This window comes from Gavialis gangeticus, unplaced genomic scaffold (assembly GCF_001723915.1).
Source record: "Gavialis gangeticus isolate Ggan-Ray unplaced genomic scaffold, GavGan_comp1, whole genome shotgun sequence".
Taxonomy (NCBI): Eukaryota; Metazoa; Chordata; order Crocodylia; family Gavialidae; genus Gavialis; species Gavialis gangeticus.
This window is the reverse complement of record NW_017729024.1, coordinates 106452462-106468947: the sequence shown is the minus strand read 5'-3', so window position 1 is coordinate 106468947 and position 16486 is coordinate 106452462. Positions and strand designations below refer to the sequence as shown.

General features: G+C 44.1%; 1 protein-coding gene and 1 long non-coding RNA gene across 2 annotated transcripts; one reads left to right on the top strand and one right to left on the bottom strand.

The window, feature by feature from the left end:
• The first annotated feature begins 1761 nt into the window (after positions 1–1761).
• Positions 1762–15899, top strand: LOC109298237. Its single transcript, XR_002097549.1, has 3 exons — positions 1762–1772; positions 7579–7585; positions 15736–15899. It is a non-coding gene; the product is annotated as an uncharacterized LOC109298237 (long non-coding RNA).
• On the bottom strand, positions 2888–12456 carry SAXO1 (stabilizer of axonemal microtubules 1). The gene is made up of 3 exons (XM_019518316.1): positions 12286–12456; positions 9062–9264; positions 2888–4064 (listed from the first exon to the last, which is right to left on the bottom strand). The coding sequence occupies exons 1-3, from the start codon at positions 12390–12392 to the stop codon at positions 3046–3048; spliced, it is 1329 nt and encodes a 442-aa protein (XP_019373861.1). The 5' UTR covers positions 12393–12456; the 3' UTR covers positions 2888–3045.
• Positions 15900–16486: the final 587 nt, after the last annotated feature.

Here is a 16486-nt window from a genome sequence, read left to right as displayed (position 1 = left end):
GTTGTCAGCACCCATAACTTAAGATTTTTCCATGACAAAATGCACATTACACAGAGAGATTGCTTCATTTGCTATTTAATCAGCAGGTGACTTCAGGTGATTAAGTAGGTTATTGCCTATGAAAGCTCGTGCCACTCTGAACCACTTAGACCACTCCAAGAGAGTGGTTCTCAGCACCCCTCAGAAAATGCCAGCTCTTGTGGCGGGGGGGTTGACTAGGGAAAAATAATAGAGCAATTTTTCTGTTGCAAAGAGCTGAGAAAAAAATCACAATAGGTCAGAGTGCTTTTAACACTGTGGATTCCTATTTGAAAACCCTGGGTTTATCTTGTGAAGCATATTAAATATCTAACAGTGCTAACATTGTGTGGCACTCCATGGCACCCTTGAAAGAATCTCAAGACACCCCAGAGTGCTGCAGCACCCTGCTTGAGAATCACTGCTTTAAAATGTCACACTGCCCTACTTTCTGCTTAAGATGCCACCATGCCCTACCTTCTGTCCAACTTCAGAATAACAGAACAATATAGTAACCACCTCTGTTTCTATTTAAATGCAAGGGTGGGCAACAACACTAATGGTATGTGAAAACAAACCATACTTGCACAATAAACTTATTATACCTGGCAGTGGGATCCTCAAGATCACTGCGTTGCCTCCTAATCTATTGATGCAGCATTTTGAATAGGCTAATTAGTAGAGCTGTGGTAAATTTTGATGGGTATTTCATTCTGAAGCTGTTTTGACATGTTTTGAGCTCGAAACAGCGTAATCAAAATGAAATGAAAGGCTTTGAAACATTTCGAAAGTTTCTGTTCAAAGTAAAACCAGTATTACTTGCCGACAGCGCCACTGGCAGCATGCTGTCATCCTACATGCAGATCCGGGGGCCTGCTCCCTTTGGCACAGCCCCGCAGCCCTCCTGGACCTGTGTGCAGGATGACAGAGGGCTGCTGCTGCTGGCTGAGGCCAGCGCCAGCACTAGGTTCTTCCCAGCAGACTTGGGTGCTGGCACTGGACCCAGCCAGCAGTGGCAGCATACTGTCATCCGCATGCTCCACAGCCAGTGGGTGCAGAGCTTTAAAAAAAAAAGTCCTATACTCACTGGCTCTGGCAGTGGCAACTGGGGCCTCTGGGCACTCACAGCAGAGCCCCCCACGCAGTGCAGGGCAACAGGGATCACCCCCCGCCTGGCACCCGCACAGCAGCTGCACCATCGTGCGGATGCAGCACAGCTCAGCAGGGCACCATAGACTGTTCTGGAGCTGTGGCAGATCCACCTGTCAGCCAGAGCTCCCAGTTTGATTCCCCAGCTCTCTGATCATTTCCCCAGCTCTTCCTGGGGGGCACAGACCCCAGATCTGCATGTGAGGTTTTAGCAGGCTGCCACTGCCATCTGGAGAAGTAGCCCAGAGCTGCCATCATCCCCAGCTGGCAGTGGCAGCCTGGTGTCATCTCGCATCATCCAGGGGCCTGCACCCCACAGGAAGAGCTGGGAGAAAGGATCAGAGAGCTGGGGGAAAGATTGGGGAGTTGGGGAATTGAACCGGGAACTCGTGAACTGGCAACGTGTTGAAACCCCACACGCAGATTGGGAGCCTGCATCCCCTGGGAGGGCTGTGGGGCTGTGCCAGACTCCTTCCAGGGCAGTGGGCCTCAGATCTGCGTGCGGGATGACAGCATGCTGCCACTGCCCGCAAGTGATTCTAGTTTTGCTTTGAACAGTTTGAGGTGCAGTTTCACAGAAAACCCTGCACCTATCTCCTTGAAACGTGGCAGGCTTCATGCCCTCAGAGGGGCTACCATCCCTGTAATTTTCATCTGAGTCAGGCAAGGCATGACAAAGTTATAGGTATTTTCATTATTCCCCATTATAGCCTATGGGTGAAACACTGAAACAGTGAAACAGTTTCAACAAAACAAAACGGAACAGTGCTTCAAAACAGCAAAACAAAACACTGTCCCTTTGAAATGGCGAAACAGAAGTAAAAAACAAACTGTGCTGTTTAGCACAGCCCTACTAATCAGTGCTGCTGAGTGACAGTGCCAATTAACCTTTCTCCATGCTAAGTCACCCATCCATGATTTAGCTAGGGGGCTGGACCAGGTGACCTCATGAGATCCCTTCCAGTTATACTTTTCTATAATCCTATGGTGCTAAACAAACAAAGCTACAGTGCTTCAGCCTAGAAGGCAGCCTACATGGAACAGCACAGTTAGCTTGAGGCCACCTTTGCCAGGCACAGTAAATTTACTGTAGAGAGAAAGAACTTAAAAATACCTTATGCACAAGTGAAATTTCCAGGGAAGTTTATAAAGGCAGCATAACAAATCTAGCTTTAGATAACAATATTTCTTGTCTGTTTTAGATGCAGTCACTAGATCTTGGGCTCTTCAGCTCAAATCAAACATCTATCTGTAGCTTTTTAGACTTAAGGCATCCCTCAATAGCCTTTGTAGACTCAAGGCTTCCCTCAATAGCCTCAAGACATCCCTCAGAAAATGCCAGCTCTTAATTTTTACTTGTTTTTTGTTTACAGAAAAGCAATAAAGCAATTCTTCTGTCCAAGGAATCCAGAATGAGCACAACAGGCCAGCATGCTTCTGATACTATGGATTCCTTTTTGAAATCTCTGGGTTTATCTTGGGAATCATGTTTGCATACCTAACAGTGCTAACATTACACAACATCCTTGAAAGTCCCTCAAGGCACCATGGTTGAGAATCACTTATCTATGCTATTATAATACCTTCATCACCAAGGAAGTCAAACACTTGATGTACTTACAAGCTAGGAATCTATTGCCAAGAGATACACATCTCTTAAGTTTGGAGGTTTGTTTCTGAAGGGTTAGGGATGAGGGGGCAGGGAAGAACACACAACCAAGGACAACCAACAGACAACTAAAATATTCTTCCCCTGGGTGGTGGGATTCTTCTTTATTCAGACTCCTGAAAGAGCAGGTCCCTGGAACTAAAACTTATTTTTAAGATCTCTCAGGGTATAAAAGGCATGGTCAGTTTTAAAGAAAGTTCCAAAAAGAATCAGCCTGTCACTGCTAGCTCCTGGAGGCTAAGTCCATTCCCAGAAAGGCTACTTTCTTGCTCTTTACCCGTTGAATGCATTGGGCGTTCAGTCTCTAAAACAGGAAGGTAGAATTTGTGACCAACAGGATCAATTTCTTGAAACACGTAGCCTGGTGGTTCTTTGTAAGAGGCAAGGCACCTGGCAATCTTCTTTGGTGTGTAGCTGCTTGTGTAGATGGTTTGTCCTTCAAATGGTGTGACAGACCGCAGACTTGACCAACCTGGCTTAAAGCTCTTTGTGAAAGTAGGTGGGTGGGGCACATAATGGGTCTGAAAAGTAGTCAAGTAATCCATTGGTTCTTCTGCCACCTTCAGTTCTGGTGCATGTATAATGGGCTTTGTTTTTGCACACTGCCATGCCTTGTAGTCATCCTTCATGGTGGAGCAGCTGTCAAAGGGCATGGTGCCTTTTTTAAATTGGGCCAGTGGCTGACATGACTTGGCAGGCTGGCCCTTATGGGGTGTGTAATGGGTTTGCATAGTTGTCTTAAGGTCCATTTTCTCCACAGGAGGGACATACACAGCAGGTTTTTTGACAGATATGGGAGGGTGTGGCCAAAGCAAATATTTGTCCCGAAACTCTGTGGAAGAAGGAAATGGGACATCATGGCATGGCACTGTATGGTGTGGCTTCATTGGCTTGGCTGGCAGGCCAGCCAGCCCCCTGTAAGATTGTTTGTGGGTGGTGAGGCCATCAAATGGGATATCAGAGGGCTTATACTTTTCATATTCATAGACAAAGCGTTTCTCCAGGGGATGTGGTACATAACTCAACATATAATTTGTCAGGTTTTCAAAGGGAGTCATATTCTTCTGGACCAAATTCAAAGGTTTGTAGCTCTTCGTGGCAACTGGCCCCTTAAACTGGTAGTCATCCTGGATAGTGGTTCTGTGGTCAAATTTTTCTTCTGATGGATGATATTTATTGTTTGGTTTAATCATCTCACGTTTTGGTACACTCCATGGCACATAGTCATCTGAAACATTAGAGAAGGTGGATTTAAGTGCCCATCTATGCAGAAAATCTGTAACAAGTTTAAAAATATGTCATAGTAACTTCAGTTAGTAATTGCTTTTATAATCATTTGTGCCATTTGTTCATCAAGAGCTTCTACCTGTAACCAGCATCCCATTGTGCTGGGCATTGAACAAACATGCAGAAGACATAGTCCCTACCCTTAAAGCTTAAAGTCTAAATAGCCCAGACAGACAACGGTACAAGAAAACAAGTAGTATCCTCATCCAAAGCACAAGAAGATTAAGTGACAAATTCACAAATGGAATCTAAGAGTTAAATCCAGCTACGCCCTAATCTAGAACCTAAGCTACATGACTGTCCTTCCTTCCCATGTCTTCCTCTATGATGATGACAAGTTTTCTGAATTAGAAGGGAGTTTGATATTTGTCTGGTGCTGGGTTCAAACTTTGTCTTTCTTCTTGATGATACCTGGAGCTGTGCAGAGTAGTATCTTAGACACTGCTTGTATTACTTGACATGGTAGCAATGCTGTCACCATGAGAGAGAAACTCACACTCAAAAAATAAATAGTAATATTTAGTAGTAGTAGTAGTACTGTGAAGCACTTCCAACCCCAAACATCTAAGTGTAGTCTACCTCTGAACAGGAATGTCCCCTATCTACATCTTGGACTGGTTAATGAATATTATATCCTGTTTTGTAAATGAGAAAACTGAGGCACAGAACATCAAAGTGAATTGCCCAAAGTTCCATTGTAAATTTGTAGCAAAGACTTCTGGCTCTCAGACCACTATTGTAACCACAAGCCCATCCTTCTTCCTTCCTATTAATCCTGTGCAATTTACCATTGAGAGCAATATGGTTACTGGTAGGAAGTTGAAATGAAATAGCCTTGGAGCTAACCCAAATCTGGTGGTGGGGTTCTTTTTATTTCTTTTTTTTTCACTTTTAAACCACATAGAGAATCATGAGGCAAATAACCTTCCAGCTGATTCTGCCTAGGAAGGAAGTCTGGATTTCAGAGTACTAGAAAGCAAACGATGCAATTAAGTATCAGGGTATTTGACCTCTCCAATCCAAACAGTGTTATTCCCACTGAAATTGTGGCTATCATACAGCACAAACAGAATTATACCAGAGCTAAGTGCATGATAGTGGAAAGCTGAAAATGAAAACTACATTTAAAAAAACTAAATGTTTGGTCACAAGTCACTGTCCTGACCTTAAGAGCAGAGCAGCAAAAGACTGATACTGATGCTGCTGAGGACTCTAGCTTCCTTTTGAGCCCTCAATATACTCTGCAAAAAATGCACTCATTGCAAGACTGCAGAAAAAAAAGGGGGCCTCCTGGTCAGCTAGCAGGGTGCTTTTCCATGTGCTTTTCTGAAGTTTGAAATTTTGGTTGTTTTTGAAGACATCTGGAAGTCAGTGGCAAACTCCCCATTGAGGCCAGGATTATGTCAACAAGGAGATTTGGGGCTAAATCTACAAAGAAATTTAGTTGCCTACCCATTACTATGGAGTGTCAAAGATATGGCCCCTGGGTCAGATCTGTGCCATGGGACTCCTGGAAAGGCTGGGGTGAGGGAGGTGGGAGCTGGAACCCACCTTCAAACTCCGCAGTCCAGAGCCCTGCTCGGGATGTGTTTTGGCAGCAGCAGTAGGAAGCAAGAGCAAGCTGCATTAATCCCTGCAGCTCCTCATGGGCCAGATCTGGATGCACCTTGGCTGCGGGAGAGGGAGAGGGAGAGGGGGGAGGGTCCTCTGGTTTTTCAGTACAATAATGTCACCTGTAGATGCGCCCAGTTGTGCTGCCACCCAGCAGCTGGGTAAGTGTATTATTTTAAATCACTTGTGAATATTTTCATTCCAAAGCAAAATCATAAGTAGCTTAGGCATTCAGACTGAATTCTTAAGCAGAAATAACTTCTTTTCTTTTATGCACAGTTCATTGAAATTGCCAAAAGTGGCTGCTGAAATTCTCAAAACCTCTCAGCTGCTGCCTAATATCCCTAGAGGACTATATTTTTGCTGCTGGGCTTGTGTATAATCACTCAAGGCCTGGAAATGCTAGGCTGCTTGGAGACCTCATTCTCACTTAAGCCCTGAAAGGCATCTCAACCCAGGCATTTCTCGACCTAGCTGCTTTGCAGGGCCAGATTTGGTATGGATTTTCAGAACAGGTATGTCTAAGGCTCCCCTCTACTCATCACATGTATTATGCAATTTTCTGGTTAATTGTGCAATTAATTTAGGCTGGCCACACATGCAAATTAACCATGATACCTTTAAAAAGGTCCAACCAACTATAAAGTTATTGCTGGAAAATGTGTAATAACTGTATAGCTGGTTTCTATCCAGCTTTAATTTTAATGTGCAGCCTGTGCCCCTGAGGCTGGGAGCCCAGTCAGGTGATTGGAGCTCCCAGCTGGAGGGGCCCTAACCTACAGAACAGACAGGAGACGGTAGCCCTCCTCAGACTCAGCAACCTTTGTTCAAAATTCTCCTGAGCTTAATTTATAGCAGGAATGTGTACCCATGTCTCACACTTCCCAGTTAAGTGCCCCAACCACTAGGCTACTGGAGTGGAGGGGAGTACTCTCTTGGTGCTTTTCCTTGAGATAAGCCTGACCTGGCTTAATTCCAGGAGAGAGTTCACAATGGGAAGCCCCAAGTGAAAAAAGGCACTTCCCTCCACCCTGGAATTAGGCACCAAAATATGTTTGAGATGTGAGGTTCAACTCCTACCCCTCTCCTTAACCTTTCCTGCCAGCTCTTTAGAATCATAGGAAATTAGGATTGGAAGGGACCTCAGGAGGTCATCTAGTCCAACTCCCTGCTCAAAGTAGGACCATCCCCAACTAGAAATCCCAGCCAGGGCTTTGTCAAGCCAAGCCTTAAAAACTTCCTAGCTCAAACTAGTTTCCGCTCAAACTAGAACTCTAGGTTGGTTTTATCTCTTGAGATTCCCCAGTTCAATCCCAAAATAGTGGTCATCATCATCCAGGATTCAAACTGCTGTAGGCGCAGATGTTCAGGTTGAACTTCCTTTGAGCCAAGGAAGTATGTCACCAAAAAGTGAGTGTTTGTTACAGTGGAAATAAGTTATGACCCCTTGCTACAGAGCTGTAGCAGCTCTTGAGATGTCTACTCTAATTCCTGGTAAGAATCATCCCAGAGTCAACTGAAAGATTAGCAGAGCACATAATTTTTCAAAAGTAGAACACCTACAAAGGCCAACTAGAGGCATAGACCAAGCTGGAACCTAGTATGAGAGGGTGCAGGGGCTCATTAAGTGAGAAACTAGCCAGGTGCTCCTGTTCATGAAAGACTGTCTCCAAGAAAGAGCACAGGTGGTTCAAAAGGTCTGACACTTAAAGTACTTAGAAAATCAAAGTCACACTGAAACCCACAGTTTTTCACAGTTTCTTAGCCTTGTTTGTAATACTCTAGTCCATGCAGTTCATAGATGCTATCAAGCGTTTTACAAAATATTAGAAATACAACAAAAGTTTCCATGTCTCTTCAATTTTAAACTTTTACCATCTCCACACATTTGGAGTCATCCTAGACATTATGAATTTATTTTACTTAGTTTAAGCCAACATGGTACTATCTCCTCAAAATATGTTAAAATTTTATTGAAACTCTAATTCTTCTCCAGTAAATATTAATGGTTTTCCATGTACCACCATCTTAAAAACATTAGGGAATATGGAAGAGAACCTTTGATATGAATCACGTGTTATACAGGCTCAGGCAGATCTCAGTATAACCAAGCCAAACAACCCTAAAATTAGGTTACATACCCATGGATACATACAAGCAGTTAAGTGTAGCTAAGACAAGATAATTTGAAAATATAGTTCATACAGTGTTAAAAATTAATTTGCACTGTGATATCTAGCCACTTTATTTAAACCCACAATCCAATATAGCACTGGATTGTATAGACTTACAACTTCATACAAAAGGCATTTATTGCCAAAGCAGTATTATATGAAACCTCACAGAATGGCACATTACATATGATTTGCACCTTGAGAGGTGATTAATAAAAACTTTTAATGCTATGATGCAGACTAGGTAAGTGCAGCTCCCACACCAAAGCACCCTGGTGCCCCAGCCAGACAGCTCAGTGTCTCCATGTGTGCTGCTGCGCACAAAAATTCTTTGCAGCAGGGTAGTACCTGTATTTGCAAATACCAGCACTACCCTGCGGTGGTAGTTTTGTGCCCCCTAGTTTTGTGCACCCTAATTGGGGTACATGTGTAGACACTAAAATGTTTACTGCCGAGCTAATTAGTTAGCTCCTCAATAATTGTCTTGTGTAGACATGCCCAGTAAGTACAAGAGTACTGTTCAAAAGTGTTTTTATTGAATATCTGTGCGAAAACTTGCAGCAGTTTCAAAAAAAAAGGTAACATGCTCTGCTAAACTGGAAGCATCTAGCAGCTGGACAACAGGGGACCAGAGCAATAAAAATGCACCACACTTGATATGTGGCAACTTGCGTTGCTCTTCAGCTTCCTGTTGTAGCCTATGTTTGGGGCAGTGGCAAAGGGCCCAATGAAGGCTCTGAGGCTCTCTAGGCAGTTGGCAAGAAGAGCGGGGAAAGACTTCCACATAGCTGGACAACCCAAAAATAAATCTGGCCAACCTGAAGGAGACAGAGAATTAGAAATAATTTACAATGTTGTCTTTATTCTATATCCAACCCAGATGCATTCCCAGAAGGAAATGATTTCCTTGGATGATATTTTTATTGGACCAACTGCATGGTTGGGATAGTCTTAAACAAGCTTCTGAATGCAATATATTCTTCTTCAGGTCTCTAGTAATTATTTTGTGGTTATAGCTTCTATAGAAGCTACCTATTAGAGATGGGGATATAAGGAATAACAGACACTGTATTCTTGTTATGGCTTCTTCAAGAAAGCTGTTATTACTGAAGCCCACTTTACAAACTAGCTGCTAGGGTGTGTGGGTGCATACCTTTGTAGGTAGGTATAGTACTCATCTTGTCACTGGAGGTATACTTAGTCTCATGGGGTAAGCACGGAGGTATTCGGCAAATAGGGTAGGGATTATAGTCTTGTGTATATGTGGAGGTCAAATCCATATTATCATCACTCTTGACATACTTTTCAGGTAGCTTGCATTTCACTGGCAACACTTCATGAGCCACGTAATCTCTCCTGTGAACAATAATGTCAATATATCATACTTATGTCTTTGTCCTAAGGGTAAAGTTTATGTTCCTTCTGCTGGACACACAAAGAAATGAACACTTCACCCCCAGAAAGTCTGAATAAGATACAGGTGGCTAATGAAATGCACAAGCCTTCACTTGTAGAAACTTGAGCTTCAATAGTTCTGAAATTACGTGTAAAAAAGAGGCTGATATAGCTCTGGGCTACCTTAAGTGGACCAAATTCCACCTTGTCCGAACCCAGTGAACCCAGAGTTTATACAGTAGACTTACACCAAGGAAAAATATAACCAGTGAATATCATGGTCTCATTCTAGGAAAAATGTACTACACAATTCAAAGGCCTATGTTAAAAGTAAGGTCCATGTTAGCAGAGGTAATAGACTTGTTTAGGTTGGGAATGAGATATACTAGTAGAGTTGGGTCAGCTTTGTAACAGACATTTCATGAGCCCTCACTCCATAACAATCATGAAGAGTAATTTCTTTATGGCTACAAATATTCAGTAGAGCCTAATGGTTAGTCACCTACATCCCACTAATATTCAACATGATTTTGATACCTATCTCCCTTGGGATTTTTTAGCTTCTACTCCTTCCTGTCAGGACTCCAGTGTTTCAGTGAAGACTACTATAAGGACACATAGGGTGAAGTTACATGTTATACTTAAACCACATTAAATCTGTGGAACATTAAGTGGTGTTAAGCTGGAACATGCTGTGGGCAGTCACACGTTAAGGGTTAATACCATTTCTGGCCTGCACAGCTCTGACTTGCCACTAGAAGCCAGGATGCCTGGGCCCTATCCCTACTCTGGATGTAGGAACGGGGGGAGCATGACAGACTGGAAGTGCTGCATCCTGGGATGCTGGAGGATTGAAAATTGCTCTTTTGATCTCATCACACCTGTCTGACTGAAAATGCAGCAGCATGCCTGGGAAGCTTCCAAGAGTTCCACAGAAGACTGACCATTGTTAGCCCCAGTGAGGTAACCCAGGAGAATAATCCATTCTCCATTATACAGAGAAACAAGTAAATGGCTGTTTATGGTCATTCAAGAGACATCAGTCCTTTATAGGAGCCCGCTGCACCCTCAGCACACTTTCTGTAACCCCATGAGGTGGTACAGCTGTTCCAGTTCCCAACATAGATGAGTGGATATTAAGATGTTGGTAAAGATGGAGCATTCTCTACTCCAGCAAAAGGTTTTAAACATTTACAATTTTAATGGCACAGTGAGACAAAATAGTAAGTCTGACTTCTGCATCCCCCACATTAGATTTCACATAAATGGTTTTATCAAGGTTTTGATTAACATTATAACTAGCAACGTGATAGCCTCTTCCTGACAAGGACATAATATACATGCATTCCTTAGAGACAGAAATATTTCCAGGGCTCTCTATTACTGAATACTTTACAGCTGACAACCCCTCAACACTGAACTGAAGACTAGGGAGTAAATAACCAACAAATAACACTCCAATATCACCGCAGCCAGAACCTGGATTGCAGATCATTTGCATCAATGTCTCTGGAAGGAAATTCACAGGGTGCATGTTGGAAACATAGCGGCATGATAAATATCATAGGTGACAAAAATGCAGCCTGTGGTCCAGATCTGGCTCATGGAGCCATGTCATCCAACCTGTGGGGCTTCTAGAGGCACCGGGAATTCAGAAATTAGGGGAGCAGGGGCAGGGCCCTCCATCACATTCCAAGATATAGAAGCCCTGTTGGGGATGTGTTCTCGTGGCAGTAGGTGAGCAAGGGTTGCATTAGCTCCCAAAGCTAATTGGCACTGCTTGCCCCACGGCTCACCTTGCCACTGAAGGTGGGTCCAGATTTGCACAGTGAAGAGCCCTGGAGTCTGGATCCAGCCTACAAGCAGCCCCTCAGTCTGGATCCAGCATAGAGGGGTGCCAAATGAGTTAGACACCTGATGATTTGTATAATTAATTATAACAGTAAATTGTACAAAGCTGTCAGTAAATCTAATCAAAGGATTGTGAATTTGGGGGAATGAACATTGACTTTTCCAACAGACCGGGAAAGAGACACCATAATTTAGGTGTCCCCTGCTGAGGGAGCTTGAGTCTAATGTTTGTGTGACCCTTGAACTAATGTCCAGGGCTAGGAACAAAAATTACACATAAACCAGTATAAGTGATCAGAAAGCAGTCCAAATTTGTAATACAACAGAAGGTCAGTACATATAAACCACTTTCAAAGTGGCCAAAACCAGTTTAAGATACACCTGGAGTAGTAACAGACTTAACTGATGTAAGTTAAATTGGTTCATTGAACTTCTGTCCCCAATCCCCTCCAGATCCAAGTTAACTCACAGTCCCCCAGCATCCCAGGATGCTTTGTACCTCCCCTGCAAATCCTGCTTCACAGAGTGGGCAAGTTAACCTTGGCCCAAGCTGTATGCTCCACCTGAGCAGGGTGGCATACTCTAGGGTCCCGTGGTTTCTGGCCTGAACCACTGCAGGCATGTGGCTGCATTTCTGGAATCAAAAGTGAAGGTCTATTCACTTGCTTATCTGTTCAATCTACACAGCTCAGACTAACCTATGAAGACTGAATTGATTCAGACTCAGGCTTTTTGACTGTCTTGTACTTAGTCCAGGTGTTCCTGCTTCATCAATGAAAGTAACCAAGCCTCTTCATATGTCTTTAGGAAGTAACCAAAAAGCCAGAGCATAAAGGAGAACAAGAAACATCAACATGAGAGAGAGAGAGAGGAGCAGGAGGAGAAAAGTAGACCCCAAACTAATAACACGTTCCCCTCAATGAGAGAAGCTGCAATTGAAAATCACCATTCACTGACACCTTTTAATGCTTCTAATTAGATGCCACTCAGGCAAGCAGAGGATTTTTGATGCCAGAGCCTGAGGACACATGGGATGTAATGATGATTTTCCTCCCCTCAACCCCAACTCCCCACATTCATGCACTCACTGTCACGGCCCTACAATTTTCCCTCCCTTTTACCATTTCTTACTTTGTAGTCGAGGTGCCTTCCATAGGCACTGGAAGCCTCTTGTATTCTCCCTTGGGCTTGAATGAATCTCTGGGATGGGTTGTCGGGTAAAGGGGATATTTCTCCATGTACTCTGACAGGCAACATGGCTTCTCACTACTGTCATAGATCCTTGTGAGGTGCGGGCAATGGTGGTACCTGCACAAGAAAGTAGCATAGGAGTTAATGGCTAAGGCTTAACCAGGAGTACCCTCATGTACCATATGTGAAGCTCCATTTCACCCATCTTTCCTTGTTTTTTCTAAGGGTGTGATTCTCCAGTGGCTACATGTGTACAAAGTAGGGTATTGAAAAGCTGCCAGGTCAGACCCTCTCTACTTGCTTGGCACAGCTGTAAATGGATACACAAACTCAAGTCAATGGATAATCAAGGTCCTATCAGCCTAAAGCTGCTCCTATTGAAATCAGTAACAAAATGTCCTCTGATGTCATTAGGAGCTACTCCAAAGATGCTCAGTTTTGCATGGTACTAGGCACTCTCAACTCCCATTGAGACTTGAGGCTGTTCATCACCTTTTGCTCAATAAGACCAGGTCCTTAAATGTCAAAGGAACCCTTTCCACTTCGAGAGGTCAGTTATATAATGATTTTCCAGATGCCATCTTTTTTAAATACATGGGACGTCAGGAAGAAGACTCCACTGTTGTAGGCCAGATTGTCATGGACATAAATTGACTTGGTTCCATTGACTTCACTAGGGCTTCACCTATAATCATCTGCTGATGTTTGGCCAACAATAATATTGACACCTATGCAAGCAGACGTCATCGAACAGGGGTGTTAAAATCATCCAGCCCCTTGGGCCAGATGAAGGGCAGGATAGTCTGTAGGCCAGATTGGCAGCATCCACTAGAGTCAGCATACAGAGCCAGTCCAGTGAGGCGCTGCATGCAGCGTGCAACCTATACCAGCCCCTGTACCACACGCAAAGCAAGTCCAGTAGTGAAGCCAGCATGTGCTGCACACAGCATATGGGGCCATGGGAGGTGCATGCAGCACTGGGGGTCTGCAATATGTGCCCTGGACTTATCCCTTCTGCTGAGTGCAGCACCCATGATGCCAGGTCAAGTCTGCATGCCAGACTGGCTCTGCGCAGTGAGTCATTTTTCAGACCCACAGGCCAGATCACCTGGTTCCATGGCCCAGATTCAGTCTGCAGGCCATATGTTTGACACACACATACACCCCCGACCCCTAGAACAATGCATTCTGGGAAGTAAAGGACTACAGTGAGATACTCAAGAGCAAGGGTTCCCAAATGTTTGCCCCTGAATAGCTATTTCAGAGAGGCAGTCCCGGGTGATGGGTTGCATAATGACAATTTCTTAAAATTTTACATTTCTGTTCAGGGAAAAAAAAAGCACACAATAACATTTTTTATTTATTAGCTTTATTTTTATTTATTTATTTTACTGTTACACAGATGTATAGATTTACCCGATAATAACAAATGAAACTGTACATTCAATAACTTGAATTATTTTGCTGAGTATTAAAAAATTAAATAAAAGATATGATATATCATGATATACATGATAGAAATGATATACAAATACATTGCACAAGAAAAGAGTGAAATTTTAATTGACTGAGATTTAAATGCAGCTGACATGTCAGACATCACGCATTGCAATCTTGGTTCAATGCTTGATGTTGCAATACAGTGAGCTGCATGAAGATGACCACTTGTCAGCCTGGATCTTAACTTAGATGTACTTATATTCAATGTAGAGAAGGTTTTCTTATATATATATGTGATTCCAAAAAGAAAAGCCATGTGTCATCTATGTTTACATATGGCAGGGCAGACAGAGTCCTTCAGAGAACACAGTCAGCCTAAGTTCATGGTCAAATGTTTGTGTGTTTATGTACTTTCTTGCAACTCAATTAATTCTAACTGCATGTCTGTAAAAGAACTTTCTGGTACAGTACTGGATTAAAAAAACAGCCAGTACCTGTCTGTGAGATTTAGAATCCAAAGAGCGCCAGCTGAATTCATCTAACAAATGCTGAATGATTTAGAAATACTTTTCTGAATGTAAAACTTCCATTGCACTGGATTCTTCACCCAAGATCACTCTACATTGCAAAATGAGCGGCACTGCCTTCTTTAAATTGCTTCTGCAGCCATTTTAATTTTCTTTCAGGGGACCTGACACTGAAAAAGAGCCAAAGCAAACTTCCCATGGCCTTGAAGCTTCAAATCGAATCTGTTGAGAAGACCCGTGATATTGACAAGGCATGGCATTTGATCCTCATTAATTTACCATGCCTGAATATTTTTAACCTGGGTTATTGTGGTGCAGTGCATTTGTGTTTGCACATCATGCTCTTTCAAGAGAGTTAAGACTTGTGTGTCATTCCCCACAGATTCCAGCAGGGGGAGGCAAAAAACCAATCTACCCCCAGTAATGTCTTTCCTAATGAATTACAGCAGGAGGCACATGTTAACCAGCCTTCAAAATCCCCACCCTCTGCACTCGCAGGGAGTCTCCTGCTAATTCCACCCACCTACCCATGGACACGGTCACCTGAAAACCCTGTCACTTGCACCCACCTAGGCTCAGGCCAGTTTCCCAGTAGGCGACCCCCATGGTGATGCCAACGGCAAGCTGTGTGAATCATCTCCTCCTGTCTGCTTCCCTTTCCCCAATATTACAGAGTAATGAGAATTTATATATATGAATTTTCTTTTTTTACTATATAAATAACTGATATGATATCAGAAGTGGATGGGGTTGAGATTAGCCGGTGGGTGGGTGGGTGTTGCTACCACAGTTGGTGACTGAGGCTGATGGCGGTGGTGAGCTCTTACTTTTCTGACCTTTTAGGACTACATTTCCCAGCATTCCCAAGCTGCCAGGGCTTGGAACAGTTTCCATGGGGATGTGTGCTGCTTCCCCTGCTCCCCTTCCCTGCCCACAGTCCATCTTGAATCTGTGCGACATATGACTTTTGGAGGGGTGTTGCAAAATGTTTTTGAAATGGTGGGTTGTTGTTGTTGGGCCTGAAGTGGAATATGCCCCTCCCTCAATCACACTCCTAAGGCAGACTTCAGGCTGTTCACCCACCCCCGTGGGTGCCACCAGCCGCCCCTGCCCCCAGCCAGCCCACGAGAGGTATACTTAAGCCTTCCAGCTTGTCCTCCCCTCCAGCCCCCATCCACTACACTGCACACCCCTGCAGACAGACACAGATGTTTATGTTGTAAATTGTAAAAGAATTTATTGTAATCAAAAGAAAGAACAAGCGTTGCTAGTTCCTGTCAGCAATATGTGCTGCCAGACAACCCCGCACAAGGGCTGCCCAACCAGCTTCTCCTTGTGCATATCTCCTCGGTCCCTGCGCTGCTGTCTGGCCACTGCCTGTCATGCTTCTTCAGCCCATGCCTGGCTGCAAACCTCTCTGCAGGTCTCACAGATGTTGTGCAGCATGCAAGCTGCCACTACAAAGGCCATGATATTTTCTGGCTCCAGCTCGAGCTGGCATATAAGTGCCCTCCATCATCCTTTCAGTTGTCCAAATGCACATTCAATGGCCATCCTGCAACTACTCAGACGGTTGTTGAAAACCAGCTTCTGTGGGTCCATAACGTTCCCTCCAGGGCTTTAGGGGGTAGGCAGTGTCCATTAACATAACCAGAGGGGGAACAGCAACACTACAGATCACTGTTTTGTGGACTCCAGATGCTTAATGTCCTTTCCCCATGAGGCCAGGAGTGGGGAGTTTCTGAACATGCATGTGTTATGAGTGCTTCCAGCCCATGATATAAAAATGTTTGTGAACCAGCTCCCGTGGTACACCTCAGCTTGCAGGATCATGGAGGCAAACCCTTCCTTGTTTGTAAAAGACCTCCCCCTCCCTGAAGGGCACAGGACTGGGATGTGAGTGCTGTCTAAAGCCCCCATGCAGTTAGGGAACCTCATGTCATTGAAGCAATCTATGACTTCCTGTGGATTCCCCAGGCAGATAAATCTGTTTGCAGCAATGTCCTGCAGCAGCTGGTATACCTCACAAGTTGCCGACCCAGCCATGCAGGGAGCCATGCTGAACTGGTTCACAATGTAGCAGAGGCTGGACAGGGTGGCCAGTTTCATGATAGCCATTGCCACTCTCTTGTCCAGCGGGATGGCCCGACACACATTAGGGTCCTGCCTCGCAA